The following is a 24718-nucleotide window of genomic DNA, read 5'->3' on the forward strand; positions in this document are numbered from 1 at the left end:
GTTTCTTTTTTATCGAACTTTTATCGACCCTCTTTTTTTCTATTGCGCCACACGTCTATCGATCGATATATATCGTTATTGAATTATCGCCCAGCCCTATCACAAAGCACCCCAAAATCAACAAAATGTTAAATTGTCATATCAACTGGAGTAGCAGTCTGCAGCTCAAAGTTGCACAGTAAATATAAACTCCTGTCCTGGAGATTTCATTTTATCATTCCCCCCTCCACCACATTGTAAGGCTGGAGACTTGGTGGGTTTGTTCCTGTAGCTTAAAGCTCAGGGAGGCCGGCCACGACTAAGCAGTCTTTCAGCCGTAACCGCTCAACTGAACAAAATGACTGGCCAGGACATAAAGTTATGATTTTACCTCCTTACTTAACCAATCCCCTTGGGGAGCAGTGGGCTACCAGGGAAGAATTTAAGGGTTTAGGGTCTTTCTTGGAGAGCCAGAATGGCAGTGGTTTTCAAACTCACAACCTCAGGATTCCAAGCACAATGCCCTAACCATTATGCTGCCACTCCGCTCCAAAACCAGGTGCTAACTTGGTCGATCAACACGTGACGACTTAACAAATGGGCTTAGTAAAATGGGCTTATTAGCAGGCTGTGCCGAATTTTCAGCTCCAAGTAGATGCGTTGGCAGTGCTTGTGAAAAACACATGGTGTCATCAAGGACATGGTACTGTGAAGATTCATCACTGTATCCCAGATTGAACTGCCGGCAGGTGGTTTTCAGCCACATAGACCTGTTGCTCTGACATCCCTCATCAGATGAGATCGAGACTTCAGTTGGTTCACTTTAGCAAACAAGCAGCTATGAAGACCCCCTGCAGTGTGTGTATTGCAGTGGAGTTGGAGTTAAAGAACCATCATACAGCTGCTTGAACAAACCCACTGTCATTAGCCCAAGGCAGACAGCACTGTGAGAGCTGTGTTCTTCAGGCATAGCTATCAACAATTGCCTGGATCAAATACTACCTGACAAAAGGACCACAGTTTGGTTGACTTAAGGGTCAGCTCTCCAATCAAGTAGTAAGCAAATCAGAAAGACAATAGGGGACTGTACTCTCACTATTCCTTTTTCCTCTATGCACATTTGACTTCCAGTGCCTGACAGTCCTCTTACCTGCAGAAATATTTGGATGACTCTGCAGTCATTGTGTGCATCAGAGATGGACAATAAGCTGAGTAAAGAGAGCTAGTAAACCACTTTGTAGCATGATGCTGATTCTAAATGTGAGTAAATAAAGAAAATGATTATAAGTTTCAGAAGATATAAGGACAAGTTGAATAATTCATGGAAGGTGTGTATATATATATATATATATATATATATATATACACACCTTGATGTTCACCTGGACAAAAACTAGACTGGAGACACAGCTAAGAAGAGACAGAGCAGAGTGTATTTCCAGATCCGACACCTGCTACAGAAGATCCTTCCTGCTTACAGCCTACAACTGTCATATAGAGGGAACAAATAGACCCAGTGTTCAAGGTGAGACAGTCAGTAGGAAAGTTCAAAACATGGAGCTGATGTGGATCTGTGGGCCTGCAAAAACCCAGTCTCATGGGAAAATGTACCCCCACTACGTTGGTCCACACTGCAAAACGTAGTGGAGGTACATTAATGGCCATTTTTTTGTGGTACTGTTACATTTCTTCTGCCTATACGCTTTCTATTGTTTCACGTCCTAGTCACGTGACTTTCAAGATTCCAGCTGGGAGAAGAAAAAATATGGCAGACATTCGCTCATTTTTTGTGGAAAGATTAAGAACTTGAGTTTGTTTTTGCATTAAAATGAGTTTTGATTACATTTCTAGTGAGAAATGTATAGTTTGTTGTCAGAATATTTACTCAGGGAATGTACATATTCACTTGCTTGTTCGTTTCTTGCAAAGATTTTTCAAGATAATGTGAAACTGTAACGTTTTGGTATAAACATGGCTGAGATTTCTCTAACTTTTAGTGGGAAAATCAATAATTTCAATCAGTTTCTGCATTTAAATGGGTTTTGATTACATTTAAAGCGAGAAATGTAGGGTTTATTTACATAATATTTACTTAGTGAACATACATAATCACCCGCTTGCTAGTTTTTGCTTTGATTTTTCGGATCTCGTCAGGATTATGTGAAATTGCAACGTTTTGGCTGCTACCCATCGCCTAGCATTTAGCTGCCGCCCCGATTCAACATTGAATTCTTTGTGATTTAACTCCATCTGACAGGTCAAACCCTCGCCACTGCGTGCGTTGCGTCTGAGGTTGATTTTCAGATCAATGCATTACGTCGTGGCATACGGGAGAAACTAATGTTGACAAAATGATCATGGGTTAAGATCGGATGTGTTTTATTTGGAAATCTACCGGATCCTTTGTGCATTTAACTTCCCGTTTTGTGCGATCTCATTGATGGGCTTTGACTCACAGCTATCTACTTCCCCCCCATGGGACTTCAAAGACGAAAATTTGAAAAAAATATGAATGGAAGTCAAAGGGGAGAAAATAATTATCTTCTGGTCCCAGTCGTTCTCTGCCCTGGATTCCAGATATTTTGAACGTGGATTTAAATGAAAAATTTTCATGCAAAGAAAAAATAAATGCTGCAAAGAACTGATTATTTCCAACCAGGTTTTACTTGAAGCCACTTTATTTGTTTTGTTTTTTCCCCAAGTTTTTTAACATTTGTCCAAAGAACAATTCACATTTATATGTTATATAAAATATAACATAAGACAAATATGAAATGACAAACAAAATTGATAAGTTCACTTGAAGCTGCTTTGTGGACTACAGCTGTCACTGCGAGTGATGACGTTGCTCCCTGCGACTGGCAAGATCTAGACTGGCCATCATTCAGTCGGCGTGATGGAAAGACTCAACATTTCCTTATCCTGTCCATGCTATTTTCCTGTTTTTGAAAATAAAATAAAAATGCTGTGACGTGCCGGAGTAAAATCCTAATTCTAGCGTACCCGGGACAGCTGGTGACGTATGTTGCTCGCGACGATAGCTGTAGTCCACACAGCGGCCTCAACTCTTGGAATAATCTGAAATCTTCGCGGTATTTTATTTTTTTTTTTTAGACTAAAAAAAAAACCAAAACAAAAAATTTAAAAACACAACCAGCATATCTGGAATCAATGACAGAGAGCGACTGGGACCAGAAGTTTATTCATTTCTCCCCATTGATTTCCATTCAAAATGTTTTCGGTCCCACCGGGCTCTAGGGAAGGGGCGTGACTTCGGCTCCGTCTCGAGAAGAGGAAAGCCTTTCTGCTTGCTCGTTTGAGTTATTAACTATTTACATTTTTTCACCTTGTAAGAATATGGGCTGGTGTGGTATTACTCCACCTCAAAATTCCAATAAATAGCCAAGAATATCAGTGTGATTTTTGTAGACCTATCTATATTGACAGTCTCTGCTTATGACATACACAGTGCTCTATCTATCTATCTATCTATCTATCTATCTATCTATCTATCTATCTATGTCTATTTTGTCTTTTTATTATCATCATTATTATTATTATCAATGTTTGTACAATGGCATTTTTCCTGCACACTGCATACATTAAACACCTCAACCCAGTGTCACACGTATACATTTCACAACTTTATTGTAGGCCACACAACCAAAAAAAGCCATAAACATCAGTAAGATCGAACAGTCAAGTCTTTTTAATACAACAATGACATTTTGAAAATGTTCTTAATTGCTGGTGTTCTCTGATTTCACCCACTGCGGCGGCCAAGTTTTCCCACTGTAATAAAAAGAGATTGTAATTCATTTCAGTATTTACATCAACCATGAATAAAATTAAAGGAATAGTACACCCAAAACATGATTAGCCTTCATTTTCTACTCACCCCCATGCTGAACAACACTCTGGAGTACTTTTTTGATATCTCAAATGCATCTGGAGATCTGGGAGGCTTCTTGCTGTCTGCTGACATTCAAATAATGGAGGTCTATGGTGCCCGAGTCAGAAAGGTCCATAAAAGTCCACAAAAAACGTGTCAATATTCCTCCATACTGCTCGTCCAATGTATTCCAAGTGTTCTGAGTGGGTAGCATCCAGAATTTACTCGAAACGAAGTCATTTAGAATGTTTTTAGAGCATAAACAGTAGTGTATAGGATTTCCTGAAAGCGCACGCCGGCGCGTTCATGACGCTACGGAAGCCGGCAGACCAAACCAGATGAAAGTGCGCATTCAGCGTCTGCTCTGACGATAATGCAAGCGTAGAAGAAGAAATGTGCTGTTTACCTGTGCAAAGAAAGAAAAAACGAAAGAAAAATGTCTGAGGACTTCAGTGTTGAGGAAGAGCATGAGTTCTTTGCCGAGCTGAATGCGCACTTTCATCCGGTTTGGTCTGCCGCGGTTTCCGTAGCGTCATAAACGCGCTGGCGAGCGCTTTCAGGAAATCCTATACACTACTGTTTATGCTCTAAAAACATTCTAAATGACTTCGTTTCGAGTAAATTCTGGATGCTACCCACTCAGGACACTTGGAATACATTGGACGAGCAGTATGGAGGAATATTGACACGTTTTTTGTGGACTTTTATGGACCTTTCTGTCTCGGGCGCCATAGACCTCCATTATTTGAATGTCAGCAGACAGCAAGAAGCCTCCCAGATCTCCAGATGCATTTGAGATATCAAAAAAAGTACTCCAGAGTGTTGTTCAGCATGGGGGTGAGTAGAAAATGAAGGCTAATCATGTTTTGGGTGTACTATTCCTTTAAAATCCTGAATTTAATTGTAATGAGGAACAACAAAGCACCTCTTCATTCAGTAGGTTTACACATGTACACGAAGCTGATAACAACAGTAAATTACAGCAATGTTTCAGTTAAGGCCATTATTTTTCAGTTTTGATTCCACAATGGAATTACTCTTGCACACCTGGTGACAGAAAGGTGCATCAAAGAAGGAGAGCAATGTGGACTGGCTCCCACACTTTCTTCTCACTTGCAATGAGATCAACAGGCCAACATTTAAGTTGTTTACCCTTCCTCAGGACATCCCTCTGAACAAATAATCTGTTCAATTAATCTCATGGAATCCACAGGCACAACATTATAACTCATGTAGGTTTGAGCAAAGAGTTTTGTAAAAAAATAAATAAATAAATCAGAGGTAAGCCACATCCCAAATACAACCCTGTTGTAGTAATAATGTACGGTAGTAGTAATGAAGCACTGAATAGTCTCTTGAAGTGCAACGTTCAAGACATTCACCCTTTTATACACACATTCATACAGCACTGTTCACAGACAGGTTTCCGAGACCAATTAACCGTTTGCCCACATTCACACACACAATTACAGAGGGAGCAAGTGTGGATTCAATGTCTTACCCAAACACACTTCCACAAACTAAGCCAAAGCTGCCAACAAATACATGCCAATGCTATTACTTGAAGTTTTAAAGTACTAAGTATGAGGTTATTCAAATCAAAACTATGATAAATTGTACATACCATGGTGAACATGGCTCCCACTCCACCAACTCCATTTTGAAACCCTGAAAAATATCAACGTTGGGGGGTTAAGGGGTTTCAATTTGGGATTTTTATTGCTTGGGGTATTTAATCGCTAACCTTCAGCATTTTACATCAGATCACCACCTTCACTGGGTAGTAAGGATCCCATGGTTGCATTCTGAAAGAGCAAAAAACAAAAACGAGTTTGACGTCACACATCTTCATCCATGTGCAGTATTAGAAACAATTTTTATACAACACATTTACAAGTATTTACAACTTATTTACAACTCATGTAGCCTATATCTGTCCAAGGCAAAAGAATCAATGTATTTGAAGTCTGGTTTGAAAAGGTGAAAGCTTAATAACCTCTAGGTGATTTTTCCCCCCTCAGTTTCCTCCTTGTAGATGTGTCTGCAGTTGAGGCTGAAGATTTCTTCTGCTTTTTTTTCTTTTCAGACATATCTGTTGAGATTAAGGAAATGTATTAGTTAAGAGCTGTTAGTAATGAATACTGGTCTAAATACCTCTAACTCAACAACAAATAAATAATGTCACATTACAAGTGGATAAAAAAGATACAAATTCTAATCTTTAGCAAGGCACTCATTTCAACAATTGGGGATTGTTCAACCATATGCTGTAGGGTCACTTTATTCTTTTGCTTTACCAAGGGCTATAGATTATAAGATGTACAAAGAAGTGACCAATTGAAGGAAAAGCCTGGAAGACAAGTGGAAAAACAATGAATGTAGTTCCTCCAACTCAGATTTCCTCCATCCCATAAGTTCAATATTGATGGGAGTTGTGTCTGATAATGCTTCAATTCACAGGGTATCACTGAATAATTTACTAAGTACAGCATGAAGATTCTGTACCCAATGTGCCAGTAGGAATCACTGCTGTAATTGATATTACCACGTGGGCTTCGGAACTTGAAAAACTATCTTGAAAAAGATTGTCATTTAACACAGTTTGTCACTACTGCTACAAAGTGCTACATGTGCTGTCCACATTTAAAATAGTTTTTGGAAATCATTGATGTGACGTGCCTTGGGACAAAGACCAAAAGGACCTCCCAGATTGTTATAAGATCTAAGTACAAAAGCCAATATCTGTGTTTTTATGGGGGTGTGTTAGTGTCCATGGCATACCCACTCAACATGACATCAAAATATGGCAATCTTTGCAAATAAACAATAAAGCTTTACAGTTTAACATTAAATATCTTATAATAGGTGGACTGGATAGCGGACCTGTTTGCCCTGTAGGGGTGTGCAAAATAATCGTCATGATGGTGCATCGTGATTCTAATTTTCGTGATCTACTGCATCGATTCTTGATGCCAAGTATCGATTATTAATGTGAATAAATGAATAAATAAAATTGCATGAATGGTTGGCGAACATCAGCCAAAAACAAGTGTAATAAAACTTCCAGTCCAGTAGATGTCGCTGCGGGTATGTTGACGCCCGCTGCCTTGTAATCCTTATTTTGTTATTCTTAGTTTTTATAAATCCTAAGCACTTTTTGTCAATGTGTCCACTCCAGCAATAGTAATATTTGTGTTCAGTTACAGTAATTCCGTAAAAATATCCACTGGACTTGGTTTTCAAGATTTGAAGACGTTTCGCCACCTCTCCAGGAAGCTTTCTCAATTCAAATGTCTAAACGTCTTCAAATCTTGAAAACCAAGTCCAGTGGATATTTTTTGAATTTTTACGGAATGACTATGACCTGGATGACTGAGAACCTTCATCAGCAGTTACAGTAATATTTGTTTTCATTGCAATACCTCCAAAAGTCATTTCAATAAATACAGCTATGTATGAATTCAGTTGCTTTCAGTTATTTATAAATTGGAAGACACTACCCAGATCATACTCAGCCAGTCAGCCACTGGTAATGGCTGTATTTTTTTCTAACAGTGTTCAGTGAAAATATTGCAATGCATCACAATAATTCAAGTATCGTGATGCATCGCGATAGAATCGCATCGTGGCCTGTGAATCGTGATTCGAATCGAATTGTGACTTCTTTGGCAATACCCACCCCTAGTGCCCTGTGGGTTACAGTGCTGGCGATAGATGAGTAATAGGTGAAGAAAGGATGCTGGAGCTCACATAGACACAGTAGACAGAAGCAGTGTTTCCCCTTGCATTTTTGTCCAGAGGGTATAGGGGGGGGTTTTCCTCCTGGGTGGTGCGAGAGTAATTTTGATTTAGGCTCACGATTCCACACCCCCAAAGCCTGCACCCCATTCATGTGATTAGTTTTTGAGGGTGAACGCTGGTATTTAAAAATCAGATGACAGAGGGAGAACAGTGCTGTTTAGTCGATCCATCTGCAGCTTCTTACTGGGCATTTTGGGTGGAGGGCTCCAACTTATTTGGACTAGCCAGCCCAAGAGGGGCCTAATACTAACCAGGTTCAATAGACCTAGGATATCCTTTAGTTACCCGGCTTCGCTTAACCAAATGATGATCATGTTAAGCCGTCACACGACGATGGTCACGAAGTCAACTCTGGGTTTCCCAGACGCGTACACATGAAATGGGCATCAACATGGATGCGTATGACAGAAGCTGCAGTAACATAGTAGAGTGTTTAATTATCAAGAAGCAAAAAATAATTCTTCAACGATGTGAAGAACTGAAAGATCAAATCCAGAGAGAAACAGTTGCTGCAGCAAAGTGCAGGAAGAGCGGCAAATAAGACTGTGTAGATGCATAAATTCACAAAATCTTTTTTTTTTTTTTTTTTTTGGGATGGCTCTGACAGGAATCACATTTGTGTAATTCTCTAAACTGACATGTTGCCCACATGTAATTTTATGGTGTGTGATGGGTACACTAAGGCCCTGCCTTACAGAAGGTTTGTGCGTGCTAAAACGAGCGCTATCTTTATTACACATAATCTGCCGGAGCTGATTTACAAGGAGGGCAAAAGGAGGTTTGCGCCTGTTAATGGCCAAAATAGCCCCGCTATCCATTTTGTGTGTCTGCTGTAGATGAATATGCCATCTGGGCGTTTCTGCTAGAACATGCAAAATATTGTGAGGAGACTATGCAAACAACTCAGCTTAACACAGGCAATGTGATTTATCAACCGAGCAACAGAAAGTAGGCACAAAAAAATTGGATGTAATTTAGCACGTCTGAAAAGCAGGTGTTAACTGGCAGCTTTATGCACTGATGGCTGAAGTTCTGCAAACAGGACTGCAGACATTGCAGCGTTGGGTCAAAATAGTTTCTCATGAGGTGTGCAGGTGACACGTCAAGTTTTCATTATTCAATTAAATTGTCAACATCACTGTTTAATAGGGATGGGACGATTTATGAAAACCATCAGAACTATTCGGTTCGTCTGTCTCGGTTCGATTCGCGTGTTTCGTTCGGTTCATGCGCTGCTCCTTTTTCTCATAGGCGAAGCGTTTACACTCCAGAGCAGAAGGTGGCGGTACTGCGACCAAAGCCAACCACCAGTAGTAAACAAGAACAAGAAGTGAAGCAGCGTAGCCGGGTGTAGCAGAAAAAAATCAGTTGTTGTGGAGAATTGTGTCGGAATGGCGAGTGGGAAAGAACAGGAGTTGGAAGACGCGCCAGCAGCACTTTATAGGTCTGCTGCATGGGAGCGCTTTGCATTTAGAGTGACCTACGATGACGGCGGAAAGAAAGTTGTGGATAAAAGTGCAACACGTTTTGTTTATGCTAACAGCAACATGACCAACATGTCATGCTAACCCTGAAATCCCTCATACTCCATCAGCAACCCCTGCTCCGCCACGCTGCGCTCCAGACCGGCTGCTCAAAGCAAAGCATACAGCCTCCACTGTGGCTCCCGTCCGCTCCCCTCTGAGTCCCTTGGAGATGGTAGAGAGCATGCGCGAGATGATTAAATTCAAAGCAGATGATTAAATTCAAAGCAGCAAAACATATGGAAATGTATGTAAATGTCTTATAATTTAAAATAATTACAATCCATTTTCTCATTAATTTCATAAATCTTTATGGGATTTCGGTGTAACAATCAACATCTACCGAACCGAACCGAAAACCGTGACCAGACATCGTGAATCGAACCGAACCGTGGATTTTGTGAACCGTTCCACCCCTACTGTTTAACACAGGTTATTCTTGACAGATGAATCAGAACATCTGCAGCTCTAGTATAATGGTAGTTAAAGCTGACATTAATCATGTCTTTTCATTTTATTAAATTTTTTCCCAATGGCATAATTTCAAATTAAGATCAGCTCCTGCTCCTCTTCTCCAGACCACAGCGACTGCTGCTGCTCTGAGGTTGCTGTCCTGTGGGAAGTTGGCCCCCACCCCACAGAAAAGTCAGTGAAAAAAACCAGTAACACAAACTATTGATGTAAAAGCTTGTAAGTTAGCTTTTAAAACAGCTTTGAATAAAAAAATTAAAAAAGAGAAACCTCAGTTTTGTATCAGATCTGCTGGGGCATAAATTTGTCACCGTTGCAGACGATTGTGTCAAACATGGTTCCTATCAAGGTCCTCCCTCATGTGCGAACACAAACTGATGGGGAAGGGTAGTTCTTATAACTAAACTCTAGACGGGTAGTTACAGGATCTGCGTTCCTAGAACCTCTCTGTCCAAATGCACCTCATGAAAGGGTCAATCTGAAGCAAGCTTTCAAGGAACGTCAGACCCCTGGGATTGGCAGTTTTTAGATGAACATCTTTAAGAAAACTTTATAGATTAATAGATATAGGCTTTAAAATGACCAAATAATAATTATGTATTGATCTCTGTCTCTCTCTCTATTCCCACATATAGGCTATCGGTGATTACACACCGAACGCAATTTGGGTGTCAAGAGCGTCAGGTTTACATGCAAAGTCAATGGCCGATGTGCAACGAGGAGGCGACAAAAACCCTGCGGCACATTACGCAAGTCGGGCATGGCGCATCTAGATGCGTTTCATGTGTTGATTTTTGAGCATTTGACGTGAGTTACATGCGCCATGGGCAGAATACGCCGGAGTTGGAAAATCAGCCAATCAGAGAAACTCAATGTCATGACACCGACACACATTTTATGACAGGACGGGGACACACCCTGAACAACCAGGGGAATCTCCTCTCTCTCTGAAGACAGAGGATGAACCATAACCGGTCCCGGTTTCTGGTGGCGGTTTGATGACCTGCTGTGCCGATTGGATGTACTGGGTTTATAACACTGCCCTACATCGGGATAGTGGGTTGTTAAACTGGGCTGGATCAGATGGCTGAAAGCACCAGTGCAGCTCCTGGAGTAAATGATGAAACTCATCACACTCAGAACAGCTGGAATCATCTGGTGAGCCTGCGTCCATCATTGTGCAAACTGACCAGTGAAAGGAAAAAAAGAGGAGGGGCTCCTCCTGACGCGCGTCGAGTGCGCCTTCCTGGACATCCCTCGACACGTGTCGGGGGCATTAAAACGCTGAGAATCAAGCGTCTGACTTTTTAGTGACCCAGCGTCTAACTGGGCATCAGGCGTCTCTGACGCCAAATCTCGTTTGGTGTGTACGCAGTAGTAGCCTGGTACACCAGCCTGACTATCGCCATGTATGAGATACACGGCAAGTCAGTCTGGGTTCCCTCCACTGGGAAATGATTTCCACTCCGGTCAAAAAATGACCGGACCAATCACAGCGCAGCAGCAGAATTATTAACAGAAGGTAAAACTCCTACGATGTCTCCACCGCTTCTGCTCTGTTTTGGTGCTTAACTAACAGCTTCTGGGTCATAGTCACATGATGTGCGACACAAACGCTTTCTCATATTTGTATTTCGGCAATAAACAATGCTAACATGTAACAGAGTATTTATAACAATTAAACCAGACATTCTATGTTAATATACGCAAGAAAATTACATTATATATAGAGAAAAACAATGTGTAAACACTGACTTCCGGCGTCGCCATAGCAACAGAGTGCCAAACTACGCCAGCTACAGTCACCTCTGATTGGTTCTCTCTCCGGTTCACTTCCTCCTGTTAGTCCCGCCTCTCGTCTAGCATTGGAAATCAGTCTCCAGTGGAGGGAACCCAGACTGACTTGCCGTGTATCTCACACATGGCGTTAGTCAGGCTGATGTACCAGGCTAACACAGTACGGCTAGGCGATATATCGATATGAAAAATATATCAATATATCGCCAAATAAGATATGGAATTAGACCATATCGCAGATATCAACATATAAAGTTCAATATTTGTTTGTTTTGTCTTTTTATATAAATGATAACTTTACTAGGGTTGTTATATTTATTTCTGTGTATTATTACATACAGTATTTCTGTTTGCATTTTATCGTTCTTTGAAGACCTGAGCATTAACTCATAATGAACCTACTTGTAATGTCATATTTGGCTCTGACTGTAACTAAATATTTGCTCTCACTTTGCGATACAAATATCGGGATATATATCGTATTTCGATATTCAGCCTAAATATATCAAGATATGACTTTTGGTCCATATCGCCCAGTTCGAGTACGCAGGGTATATCAGAGATACCTTTTCATCTGAGGAACTGACCCTCTGTCAGCTGATTTGACCATGTTGTGTGCTCACAGTGTCATGGCAATGTAATTTCCCAAGAGAATGATTGGTCAGGAGGCATAACTTTTCTACCTGGTGATCTCAGTCTGGAACATCACCTGCAATGGACCAAGTTGGCCATTCAGCATAAGTGACATGGTGATGTATCCCAGTAAAAAGTAGGGATGCACGATATTGGGATTTTGGCCGATATCCGATATGCCGATATTTTAAAACTCATGTAGCCGATAACCGATATCGATACTGATGTTAAAGCTGGATAAAAATAAGTAGTCATTGAAAATAGCAGTTTTGTTATCCATTTCTAACACTTTGAAAAATAATATACTCAAATATATTTTCATATGCTGATATCAAATAGATTTTTAAAAACGCGGTATCGATCTATTTTACTTTCATAATCTCGTGAAATTTCATCGTTCTGTTACAAACTCTCGTGATATTTTGCAAATTCTCGTGAGATTTTGTTAGTAAAATAGATCGATACCGCGTCAATGTATCAACATATAAAAATATGGCAAAATTTTGTGAATTTTCGGGGGATTTCGTAGCATAACGATGACATATAGCAATATTTCATTAGTAAAAGAGATTGATATGGTGTTTTTAAATGGCAATATATCAGCATATGAAGATATTGTGATATTTTTATGTATTTTTAAGTCTGTAAAAAAGAATTTTTTTACAGACTTTTTTTTTAGACTTTAGAAACTCAGAAGCTGATCAAATATCGGGTTAAATATCGGTGGGGTGGCCGATGTCCGATATTCAGTTTAAGGCCGATACAGATAGGGGGCCGATTATATCATGCATCCCTAGTAAAAAGTGAACCACAGTCATAGAATGGAAAACCCAGCATTAATCTTGACGACAACTTGACGACAAACTCCTTTGGAGAGAACAAATTGGTACAGTCTGCGAAAAAGTCACTAAATCTCTAGGTATTTTGAGAGGGATTAGAAATTTTGTTCACAATAAAGTGATGTTAACTCTATATTATTCATTAATCTATCCATACCTGTCATACTGTAATATTGTTTGGGCAAGTACATTTCCTAGTTATCTTAAAAAAATACTACTTTTGCAAAAAGCTTTTGTTCGCTTAGCAAAATTCTCTAAAGTTGATGCAGCTAGTGCTCCTCTTTTTTCCAAATTACAGCTGTTGAATATTTTTGAAATTAATATTTATCAAACATGTACCTTTGTTTTTATGATAAAACAAGGTCAGTCTCCTGATACTTTCAAGAAATATTTTGTTAAGAACTGCCAAGTGCATTCTTATAATACTAGACAAGCTTTGTCTTTTCATTTACCGTTAAGTATTAAAACTCAAGTGCAATTTTCTTTTCGGCATCGTGGTGCAAAATTATGGAATGAATATGGAAAATATTTGGAATCTTCAGAAATAAATGGTAGAAAGTCTTTGAAAAAAATACTGTTATCCAAAAAGACAGTGATGTATGATTTTACAAAAATTTGACCCCCTGAAATCTGAATGCTAAAATGTAAAAATAATGTTACTGTACATGTCTATTCTGTTTTCTCTGAAAGGACTTTCATAATGTGAGCTGCCTGATATTTTGTTGGTTTACGGGTGTGGCCTTTGGTATAAGCCCTAAAGGGTTTCTGTCACACTCCATCACATTTTTTATTTTTTATTTTATTCTATTGGTGTATTCTGAGTTTTTATTTTGATCTGTGAAAAAAAAAAAAAAAAAAAAAAATCTTGAGGTTATCTCGATAAGCTCAAATCCTCCTTTGTAGTACAGGCCTCAGGGTCACTCAGACCAAGAGGTCCAATAGTGACGACGGCAGCTGGTGAGAGAGCTTAGGAAGTGTAGATAACGGGGCTGAGCAGATGCCTAACTGAGGGCATGTGTGTGAGAAGCATGCGGGGGAGTACCACCCGTCACAGAGGAGAAATGCATTGTCATGAATGTAGTGAAACCATAGCGATGCATTGGGTGGATATCATAGCTTCTTTCTTTTAAAATAAACATCAGGCTAAATAATCGATAAACACTGTGAAGTGATTTCTATACAGCTACAAATGAGGCTCCAAACACCTACTGCATGACTGGATGATGGGCTGGTTGGTGGGCTGGATGGTGGAGCTGGTGGTGGGCTGGATGGTGGAGCTGGTGGTGGGCTGGATGATGGAGCTGGTGGTGGGCTGGATGGTGGAGCTGGTGGTGGGCTGGATGATGGGCTGGTTGGTGGGCTGGATGGTGGAGCTGGTGGTGGGCTGGATGGTGGAGCTGGTGGTGGGCTGGATGGTGGAGCTGGTGGTGGGCTGGATGGTGGAGCTGGTGGTGGGCTGGATGGTGGAGCTGGTGGTGGGCTGGATGGTGGAGCTGGTGGTGGGCTGGATGGTGGAGCTGGTGGTGGGCTGGATGGTGGAGTTGGTGGTGGGCTGGCACTGAAAATGCTGCACTTGGGACAGCTTGTCAATCTCAATTTTGGCATTGGCCCATTCGAGGAAGGCCCTCTGCATTGTGTCCCCGCATATCTTACCACTCTGGGAGCAAAAGTGAAAAAACAACACAAAAACAGTCAGTAACCCTACAGTTATTAATACACAGCTGACGATGTGTTAAAGGTTGGCTTTAAGCCCTGGTCATGGTGAAAGAAATAGCTCAATCAAGAAATGTGTGCTAAAACTTTGCAAATGTAAGCAAAAGTTCTAATGATGAATCAGTTATTTAAAAGGGGATCCAAGCAAGATAACTTGAATAATGAATCTACTCACTCGCCCAAAGAGTTTGGTTCGACACTGGAGCATGCTTACAAAAGCCTGTCGCGACATCCCTGGGGCAGAAACCTTTAGATCCTCATACGTGGTGAACAAGTCCACCATGTATAAGGTCTCAAAATTGGCGGTGGCTGGCCAGTAACCACTGTCAACCAGGTCATTTATAGTCACTGGCAAGGTTTTTCCGCAAGAGCAATTCACCAACGGAAGGAAGAGGTTGTATCTTCCTGAAATTTCAGAGAAAAAATAATTATCTCTTAAAAATAAGTAAATGAATAAAAAAACAATATGAAGAAAAAAAAAAGTTACCATTCATTCCAATCAAAATAACTTGTCTTCCCTTGGAAAATGTTGTTTGACCAGTGGAGCAGTCGCAGCAGGGAGCAACAATTGGTAACAGGCAATCTAGGAGAGCAGAATTTTAGTAGTGTCACTGAAAGCAAACAGTCACCAACAGTAAGGGTGTTGGTTCTATCAAACAAAACATTATCCAGCATGTTTGTTGGAGTAAATCAGGGCTTCTGTAAAATGTAAACCAGTCTATATAATGTAAAAATACCTTTCTCTTGATAAGAGAACTTCCCTCCTTCATGCTGCTGGACAAAAGTGGATGGTGGCAGGTGTTTGAAGAACCCCTCCACCGTGGATGCTCTGTTATGCAGCACCAAGGTCTCATGTGTGGAGAGATCACAGGTTGTGCAGTACAGTGATCGGGGTAAACAGTCCCTACACATCACAACTGCGGCCTTGTGCCCACAGTGATGGCAAACCCCCTCCTTGGGCTTCTCAGATGACAACATATTGTTCACCATGAAGGGCCTCATCACTGTCCAATTGTGCAGAGAGGAAGTTTGCCTGTTCATCCAGTGTGAGGGGAGAGGTTGTTCAGCACCACTTCCCAAGAGGTCTTGGACATCTTGAAGGAGGGAGTCTGTATTAAAAGAGAAGGCCATGGTAAATCTGGGCAATCACCACATAACAAATAAGGAAACAAGTATTAAAGGAGACAAAACCTAAATTGTTGGTTGCGGTTTCTCCAGTTGTATCAGTAGATGGAGCACAGGAGGGAGTTACGCTTACTGGGGACACTGCAAAAGTATGAATAACTATTTAAAACTTGATCAATGAAGAATGAATACAACTACTGATGAAAAAACAATAACCAACCAGTGACTGAAGCACGTTTTCTCTTCTCTCCAGCTCTACTTCTTTTTGGCAGAGATTGACCTTCTTTGTCCTCGTCCAACCAAACAAACGACTTTGTTGATTTTTTTGAGCGTCCTTTTGTGTGTACATGCTGATCTACCTAAATAAACAATTGAGCCACAGAACAAACAACAACAACACAAGGTTATTATTGTCATTTATAAATATTGCATTATATCCACCTTATTCCTGAACTAACATTTGTAAAAGTGTTTATGCGATCTACTTCCTGTGAGATAGCGGAAACAGCACTTAGCCATTGACATTGACAGTGTAAACTGTTGTTTCTACTGGCAGCTTATTGTAACATTTTAACAACAGTATTTATAACATTTGAACCCCAGTCAGCCTCAGCAGATGGCCGCTCACACTGAGCCGCCATCTGCTGGAGGTTTCTTCCTGTTAAAAGGGAGTTTTTCCTCTCCACTGTCGCTACAAGCATGCTTAGTGTGAGGGATTGTATTTGAGTCAATGAGTCGATGCAATCAACTGGTTTTCCTTAGATAGCAAACTTTGTATCAATTTGACTGGATGATCTGGTTGTACTGTAAAGTGCCTTGAAATGACATGTGTTGTGAATTTGGCGCTATATAAATAAAGTGAATTGAATTGAATTGAAATTGAATAACCTCTCAATGATTTGCCCCAGAAAAATGTCCTTGCACATTTCAGGAACATCTTGCTGTTCATGTTTGTACTAACAACCAGAGAAAGTTAAAATTGTTGTTACAAGAGCAATGTGTAGAACATGCACCTCCGTCTAAAAGAGAGAGTGGCTGCAGGACTCCACTCTGTGACCAAATGGTCGCATTTTGCTAATAATAACAAAATTCACCACCATACTAATAATAACAAAACAATAATAAATTACATCTGCTGCTTAGTAAACAACTGTATCCCACCTCTGTCAACAAAACAAGACCAAGCTTATTACTGTGGTACCCTGCTTCCTATGTCTGGAATTCCCAATCTCTGTACTGTAAACTCTTCTGTACAGACACTCTTATTATTACTATTATTAATAATGATCCAATACAGTGTTGTTTTATGTGGTACCTGTTATGTTTCGTGTTTTTTTGTGTTTACCATACTGTTTTTAATGTTTTATCTGATCTGTACACTGTCCTTGGGGTGCTCTGAAAAGGTGCTTTTCAAATCAAATGTACTATCATCATCATCATTACTATTATCATCGTCATCAGTGGCGGATCTAGGGTGTGGCTACTTGGGCTGCAGCCCCGGATGTTTCCCCAAGAGCCCCGGATCTCGCTTCTGAGCTGATCGGAGTAAAATGTTCAGTACTGGAATTCACCAGAGAGTGGCAGCAAAGGCAGGAAAGCAGCCTGTAGCATTCCTGTGCAGAAGAAGTCCCCACTAGCTGTAGCTAAACAGACTGATGTCCCAGGTATGTGAAGCTCTGACTGACTTCCAGACGTTCTTTGTCCTGGAGTTGTATAAAATTCTGTTCCCCTTGTGGGAGCACGCATGATGGCGGATGGGACCATTTTCATTCATGTCAATGTTGTAACATCCAGTTCAATCAGCAGCTGTTGTCTATAAAATTGTAAAATAAATACATAGACGACGTCCTTTTAAGCTGTTTTGTGTTATTTTTTAAACGCCAAGAGAATCTGTCTTTTTCCAACTTCTGTCAGTTAAGCCTGACAGAAATAAAAGTCAGAAGTATTTATCATTTTTCACTGCTGATATAAGAGAACGGAAACTGGCTGAAAGCAGGACACAAAAATTAAGATTTCCAGAAAAGATTAGAGAGTAGACTTTCTGCTAAATCCCGTTCTAATATAAAATATGACAGATTACTGGATTAAATAAATTTCTAGTATACTACATGCTATCAAACATAACATTTTTTGAGAATTTGGAAACAGTTGCTGTTTATTTCCTAAACATATGGGAGGAGAAGAGGAGAGAATGGATATTTCAGCTGCCTGGAATATTCCGTTCCTCCTCCATAACATGGGAAGGAATTAATTCACCTACAAATCTTTAACTGTGTTTATTCCTCTCATCATCAACAACAAATCCTGTGGATTTAGTGACATTAAATCATTATTTGCCAAAGTTATGAGAGGGAAATCGTATATTTTAGCCACCTGATATAATCCGTTTCCCCTTTGATGATCTTTATGAAATTTCTTTTCTGTTTTAATGTTTATCTAACAATTTACAAATATATTTGAAAAGAAAAGTTCAAACCAAAACAGCCGGACTTTGTTTTCCAAGTTTGAAGATGTTTCGTTTTCCATCCAGAGAGCTTTCTCAATTCAAAATGTCTGAAGTAATGCTATTCCAGACATTTTGAATTGAGAATTGACATATTTTTATTAACTATTTAAGATTTCAAAATATAAAACAATAAATGTTTCAAACATAATATAGAAAAATAATGACAGTTTCAAAATTCACAGGATTTGTTTAATTTTTCCCATGTTATGTAAATATATGATTTCCCCTTCATAACTTTGGTAAATAATAATCAAATGTCTCCACAGAGCTTGTTGTTGAAGAAATAAATAAACACAGTTAAAGACTTGCAGGTAAATGAATTTCTTCCCATGTTATGGAGCTGGAATTGTTATGTGTGATAGCATGTAGTATACTAGAAATTTCTTTAATCCAGTAATCTGTCATATTTTACATTAGAACGGGATTTAGCAGAAAGTCTAAACGCTCATCTTCACCCTCGGGGCTAAGCCCCTGATCTCCTAGAATCCTAGATCCTCCCCTGATCGTCATCATCATGTAAGTAGTGATAACCCTTGAAGCTTCTAAGATTGCTCATTGCTTCAGTCAGATGTGACAGAGCTAAGTGGCTAACGTTGCTAATAATGCTACTGTTTGGTATTTTGGCCAGATTTGCATATCCTCCACCTCCTCTGTTGCACGAGGCAGAAGGATTTTAACGTTGTCCTGTGTGAGATTAGACAGCTGATTTCCCCACATATTTTACCTAAAAGGTTCGCAAAAAGTGGAGTAGCACGAATATCTAGCATGCAAATGAACGCCGGTTCCGGTCGAACCGGAAATCGGTCGCATATTTCACGCAACGACTCGTTGGGGCTAGGAATAAGCTGGATAAAAAAATGTTGTATATTAAATTGGAAAAAAATAGTTCTGTTAATTGAAGTCCTGTACTGTACTGACAAATCTAGAAAACTCTGTCTTCATTAAAAATAAAAGTGACACATTTTGACAATATTTAATTAAACATGCTGGCCGTGTGCAAAAAAGGCGCTTTGGAGCCCAGTCCCGAGCGCAAAACTCCATAGGATTTTAATGGAAAGTAGACGGCCAGAGCGAAAAAATAAACAAACAAACAAAACAAAACAGCGTGTCTGGTAGACACGATGTGTATAACATTGAATGTAAATGTATGAACCAGGTAGTTTACGGTATAGTTGCACTTTGTTTGGAGTGTTTTCAGTTTAGCACCTCGAAAATAATGTTACTTAGCCTACCTTGTACTCATCCAGGAACGCATCTGCCAGGAAAATAGCATCTTCCAGATCAAGACGATCCATTCTTATCTTTTTCTTTTCTTTTTTTTTTCCTCCTCCTCCTGTAAAATAAATAAATAGACGAGGTCCTTTTAAGCTGTTTTGTGTTATTTTTTAAACGCCAAGAGAATCTGTCTTTTTCCAACTTCTGTCAGTTAAGCCTGACAGAAATAAAAGTCAGAAGTATTCATGATTTTTCACTGCTGATATAAGAGAATGGAAACTGGCTGATAGCAGGACACAAAAATTAAGATTTCCAGAAAAGATGAGAGAGTAGACTTTCTGGTAAATCCCGTTCTAATGTAAAATATGACAGATTACTGGATTAAAGAAATTTCTAGTATACTACATGCTATCAAACATAACATTTTTTGAGAATTTGGAAACAGTTGCTGTTTATTTCCTAAACATATGGGAGGAGGAGAGGAGAGAATGGATATTTCAGCTGCCTGGAATATTCCATCCTCCTCCATAACATGGGAAGAAATTAATTCACCTACAAATCTTTAACTGTGTTTATTCCTCTCATCATCAACAACAAATCCTGTGGATTTAGTGACATTAAATCATTATTTGCCAAAGTTATGAGAGGGAAATCGTATATTTTAGCCACCTGATATAATCCGTTTCCCCTTTGATGATATTTATTAAATTTATTTTCTGTTTAAATGTTTATCTAACAATTTACAAATATATTTCAAAAGAAAAGTTAAAACCAAAACAGCCGGACTTTGTTTTCCAAGTTTGAAGATGTTTCGTTTTCCATCCAGAGAGCTTTCTCAATTCAAAATGTCTGAAGTAATGCTATTCCAGACATTTTGAATTGAGAATTGACATATTTTTATTAACTATTTAAGATTTCAAAATATAAAATAATAAATGTTTCAAACATAATATAGAAAAATAATGACAGTTTCAAAATTCACAGGATTTGTTTAATTTTTCCCATGTTATGGGGGAGCAGATTATATCAGGTGGCTAAAATATATGCTTTCCCCTTCATAACTTTAGCAAATAATGATCAAATGTCTCCACAGAGCTTGTTGTTGAAGAAATAAATAAACACAGTTAAAGACTTGCAGGTAAATGAATTTCTTCCCATGTTATGGAGCTGGAATTGTTATGTGTGATAGCATATAGTATACTAGAAATTTCTTTAATCCAGTAATCTGTCATATTTTACATTAGAACGGGATTTAGCAGAAAGTCTAAACGCTCATCTTCACCCTCGGGGCTAAGCCCATGATCTCCTAGAATCCTAGATCCTCCCCTGATCGTCATCATCATGTAAGTAGTGATAACCCTTGAAGCTTCTAAGATTGCTCATTGCTTCAGTCAGATGTGACAGAGCTAAGTGGCTAACGTTGCTAATAATGCTACTGTTTGGTATTTTGGCCAGATTTGCATATCCTCCACCTCCTCTGTTGCACGAGGCAGAAGGATTTTAACGTTGTCCTGTGTGAGATTAGACAGCTGATTTCCCCACATATTTTACCTAAAAGGTTCGCAAAAAGTGGAGTAGCACGAATATCTAGCATGCAAATGAACGCCGGTTCCGGTCGAACCGGAAATCGGTCGCATATTTCACGCAACGACTCGTTGGGGCTAGGAATAAGCTGGATAAAAAAATGTTGTATATTAAATTGGAAAAAAATAGTTCTGTTAATTGAAGTCCTGTACTGTACTGACAAATCTAGAAAACTCTGTCTTCATTAAAAATAAAAGTGACACATTTTGACAATATTTAATTAAACATGCTGGCCGTGTGCAAAAAAGGCGCTTTGGAGCCCAGTCCCGAGCGCAAAACTCCATAGGATTTTAATGGAAAGTAGACGGCCAGAGCGAAAAAATAAACAAACAAACAAAACAAAACAGCGTGTCTGGTAGACACGATGTGTATAACATTGAATGTAAATGTATGAACCAGGTAGTTTACGGTATAGTTGCACTTTGTTTGGAGTGTTTTCAGTTTAGCACCTCGAAAATAATGTTACTTAGCCTACCTTGTACTCATCCAGGAACGCATCTGCCAGGAAAATAGCATCTTCCAGATCAAGACGATCCATTCTTATCTTTTTCTTTTCTTTTTTTTTTCCTCCTCCTCCTGTAAAATAAATAAATAGACGAGGTCCTTTTAAGCTGTTTTGTGTTATTTTTTAAACGCCAAGAGAATCTGTCTTTTTCCAACTTCTGTCAGTTAAGCCTGACAGAAATAAAAGTCAGAAGTATTCATGATTTTTCACTGCTGATATAAGAGAATGGAAACTGGCTGATAGCAGGACACAAAAATTAAGATTTCCAGAAAAGATGAGAGAGTAGACTTTCTGGTAAATCCCGTTCTAATGTAAAATATGACAGATTACTGGATTAAAGAAATTTCTAGTATACTACATGCTATCAAACATAACATTTTTTGAGAATTTGGAAACAGTTGCTGTTTATTTCCTAAACATATGGGAGGAGGAGAGGAGAGAATGGATATTTCAGCTGCCTGGAATATTCCATCCTCCTCCATAACATGGGAAGAAATTAATTCACCTACAAATCTTTAACTGTGTTTATTCCTCTCATCATCAACAACAAATCCTGTGGATTTAGTGACATTAAATCATTATTTGCCAAAGTTATGAGAGGGAAATCGTATATTTTAGCCACCTGATATAATCCGTTTCCCCTTTGATGATATTTATTAAATTTATTTTCTGTTTAAATGTTTATCTAACAATTTACAAATATATTTCAAAAGAAAAGTTAAAACCAAAACAGCCGGACTTTGTTTTCCAAGTTTGAAGATGTTTCGTTTTCCATCCAGAGAGCTTTCTCAATTCAAAATGTCTGAAGTAATGCTATTCCAGACATTTTGAATTGAGAATTGACATATTTTTATTAACTATTTAAGATTTCAAAATATAAAATAATAAATGTTTCAAACATAATATAGAAAAATAATGACAGTTTCAAAATTCACAGGATTTGTTTAATTTTTCCCATGTTATGGGGGAGCAGATTATATCAGGTGGCTAAAATATATGCTTTCCCCTTCATAACTTTAGCAAATAATGATCAAATGTCTCCACAGAGCTTGTTGTTGAAGAAATAAATAAACACAGTTAAAGACTTGCAGGTAAATGAATTTCTTCCCATGTTATGGAGCTGGAATTGTTATGTGTGATAGCATATAGTATACTAGAAATTTCTTTAATCCAGTAATCTGTCATATTTTACATTAGAACGGGATTTAGCAGAAAGTCTAAACGCTCATCTTCACCCTCGGGGCTAAGCCCATGATCTCCTAGAATCCTAGATCCTCCCCTGATCGTCATCATCATGTAAGTAGTGATAACCCTTGAAGCTTCTAAGATTGCTCATTGCTTCAGTCAGATGTGACAGAGCTAAGTGGCTAACTTTGCTAATAATGCTACTGTTTGGTATTTTGGCCAGATTTGCATATCCTCCACCTCCTCTGTTGCACGAGGCAGAAGGATTTTAACGTTGTCCTGTGTGAGATTAGACAGCTGATTTCCCCACATATTTTACCTAAAAGGTTCGCAAAAAGTGGAGTAGCACGAATATCTAGCATGCAAATGAACGCCGGTTCCGGTCGAACCGGAAATCGGTCGCATATTTCACGCAACGACTCGTTGGGGCTAGGAATAAGCTGGATAAAAAAATGTTGTATATTAAATTGGAAAAAAATAGTTCTGTTAATTGAAGTCCTGAACTGTACTGACAAATCTAGAAAACTCTGTCTTCATTAAAAATAAAAGTGACACATTTTGACAATATTTAATTAAACTTGCTGGCCGTGTGCAAAAAAGGCGCTTTGGAGCAACAAACAAACAAAACAAAACAGCGTGTGTGTATAACATTGAATGTAAATGTATGAACCAGGTAGTTTACTGTATAGTTGCACTTTGCTTGGAGTGTTTTCAGTTTAGCAAACAATGTTACTTAGCCTACCTTGTACTCATCCAGGAACGCATCTGCCAGGAAAATAGCATCTTCCGGATGAAGACGATCCATTCTTATCTTTTTTTTTTTTCCTTCTTCTTTTTCTTTTTTTCTTCTTCTTCTTCTTCTTCTTCTTCTTCTTCTTCTTCTTCTTCTTCTTCTTCTTCTTCTTCTTCTTCTTCTTCTTCTTCTTCTTCTTCTTCTTCTTCTTCTTCTTCTTCTTCTTCTTCTTCTTCTTCTTCTTCTTCTTCTTCTTCTTCTTCTTTTTTTCTATCATGGCGGATCGCAAGCAACTTTAAGGTGCATACCGCCACCTACTGTTCATGAGTATGTAGCGACACTGTTTTACATCTATTAAATTCTATTTTTTAATTTTGTATTCTGAAGATAAATAAATAGTGCTTTCCTCTTCTTTCACTTCTCCCTCAGCCTTCTTCTTCTTCTTCTTCGTGACAGCGTCAAAATGCATCCGAAGTCAAAACATTAAGATTTCTTTCTTTCTTTTTAATTTTCGCTGACAATCCAATAAAGAATAATTATTTGAAAAGCATAGTAATAATAATAATAATAGAAATAATATTTTTTAAAGCAGTTAATGATTCCAACAAGCAAGCAGAAAGGAGTTCCTCTTTGGTCAAAACCTGGTCAAAACCCATCAATGAGATCGCACCAAACAGGAAGTTAAATGCACAAAGGATCCGGTAGATTTCCAAATAAAACACATCCGATCGTAACCCATGATCATTTTGTCAACATTAGTTTCTCCTGTATGCCACGACGTAATGCATTGATCTGAAAATCAACCTGAGACGCAACACACGCAGTGGCGAGGGTTTGATCCGTAAGATGGAGTTAAATCACAAAGAATTCAATGTTGAATCGGGGCGGCAGCTAAATGCTAGGCGATGGGTAGCAGCCAAAACGTTGCAATTCACATAATCCTGACGAGATCCGAAAAATCGTAGAAAAAACTAGCAAGCGAGTGATTATGTATGTTCACTAAGTAAATATTATGTAAATAAACCCTACATTTCTCGCTATAAATGTAATCAAAACCCATTTCAATGCAGAAACTGATTGAAATTACTGATTTTCCCACTAAAAGTTAGAGAAATGTTGGCCATGTTTATACCACAACGTTACAGTTTCACATTATCTTGAAAAATATTTGCAGGAAACGAACAAGCAAGTGAATATGTACATTCCCTGAGTAAATA

At 38.9% G+C, this 24718-nt stretch overlaps 1 protein-coding gene across 2 annotated transcripts; it reads right to left on the reverse strand.

Annotated features, from left to right (window-relative positions):
- Nucleotides 1-5473: 5473 nt before the first annotated feature.
- Nucleotides 5474-23590, reverse strand: LOC119781158. Of its 2 annotated transcripts, none has more exons than XM_038281540.1 (11): nucleotides 23511-23590; nucleotides 15994-16132; nucleotides 15840-15914; nucleotides 15386-15757; nucleotides 15136-15231; nucleotides 14824-15053; nucleotides 14444-14592; nucleotides 14145-14167; nucleotides 5868-5963; nucleotides 5616-5676; nucleotides 5474-5539 (listed from the first exon to the last, which is right to left on the reverse strand). In XM_038281540.1, the coding sequence occupies exons 1-10, from the start codon at nucleotides 23571-23573 to the stop codon at nucleotides 5645-5647; spliced, it is 1275 nt and encodes a 424-aa protein (XP_038137468.1). In that variant the 5' UTR covers nucleotides 23574-23590; the 3' UTR covers nucleotides 5474-5539; nucleotides 5616-5644. The 2 variants fall into 2 exon arrangements, with proteins under 2 accessions (XP_038137468.1, XP_038137467.1); XM_038281539.1 differs by lacking the exon at nucleotides 23511-23590 and adding an exon at nucleotides 19512-19648.
- Nucleotides 23591-24718: the final 1128 nt, after the last annotated feature.

The sequence above is a fragment of the Cyprinodon tularosa genome, unplaced genomic scaffold (genome assembly GCF_016077235.1).
Source record: "Cyprinodon tularosa strain WSP-4 unplaced genomic scaffold, ASM1607723v1 ctg172, whole genome shotgun sequence".
NCBI lineage: Eukaryota > Metazoa > Chordata > Actinopteri > Cyprinodontiformes > Cyprinodontidae > Cyprinodon > Cyprinodon tularosa.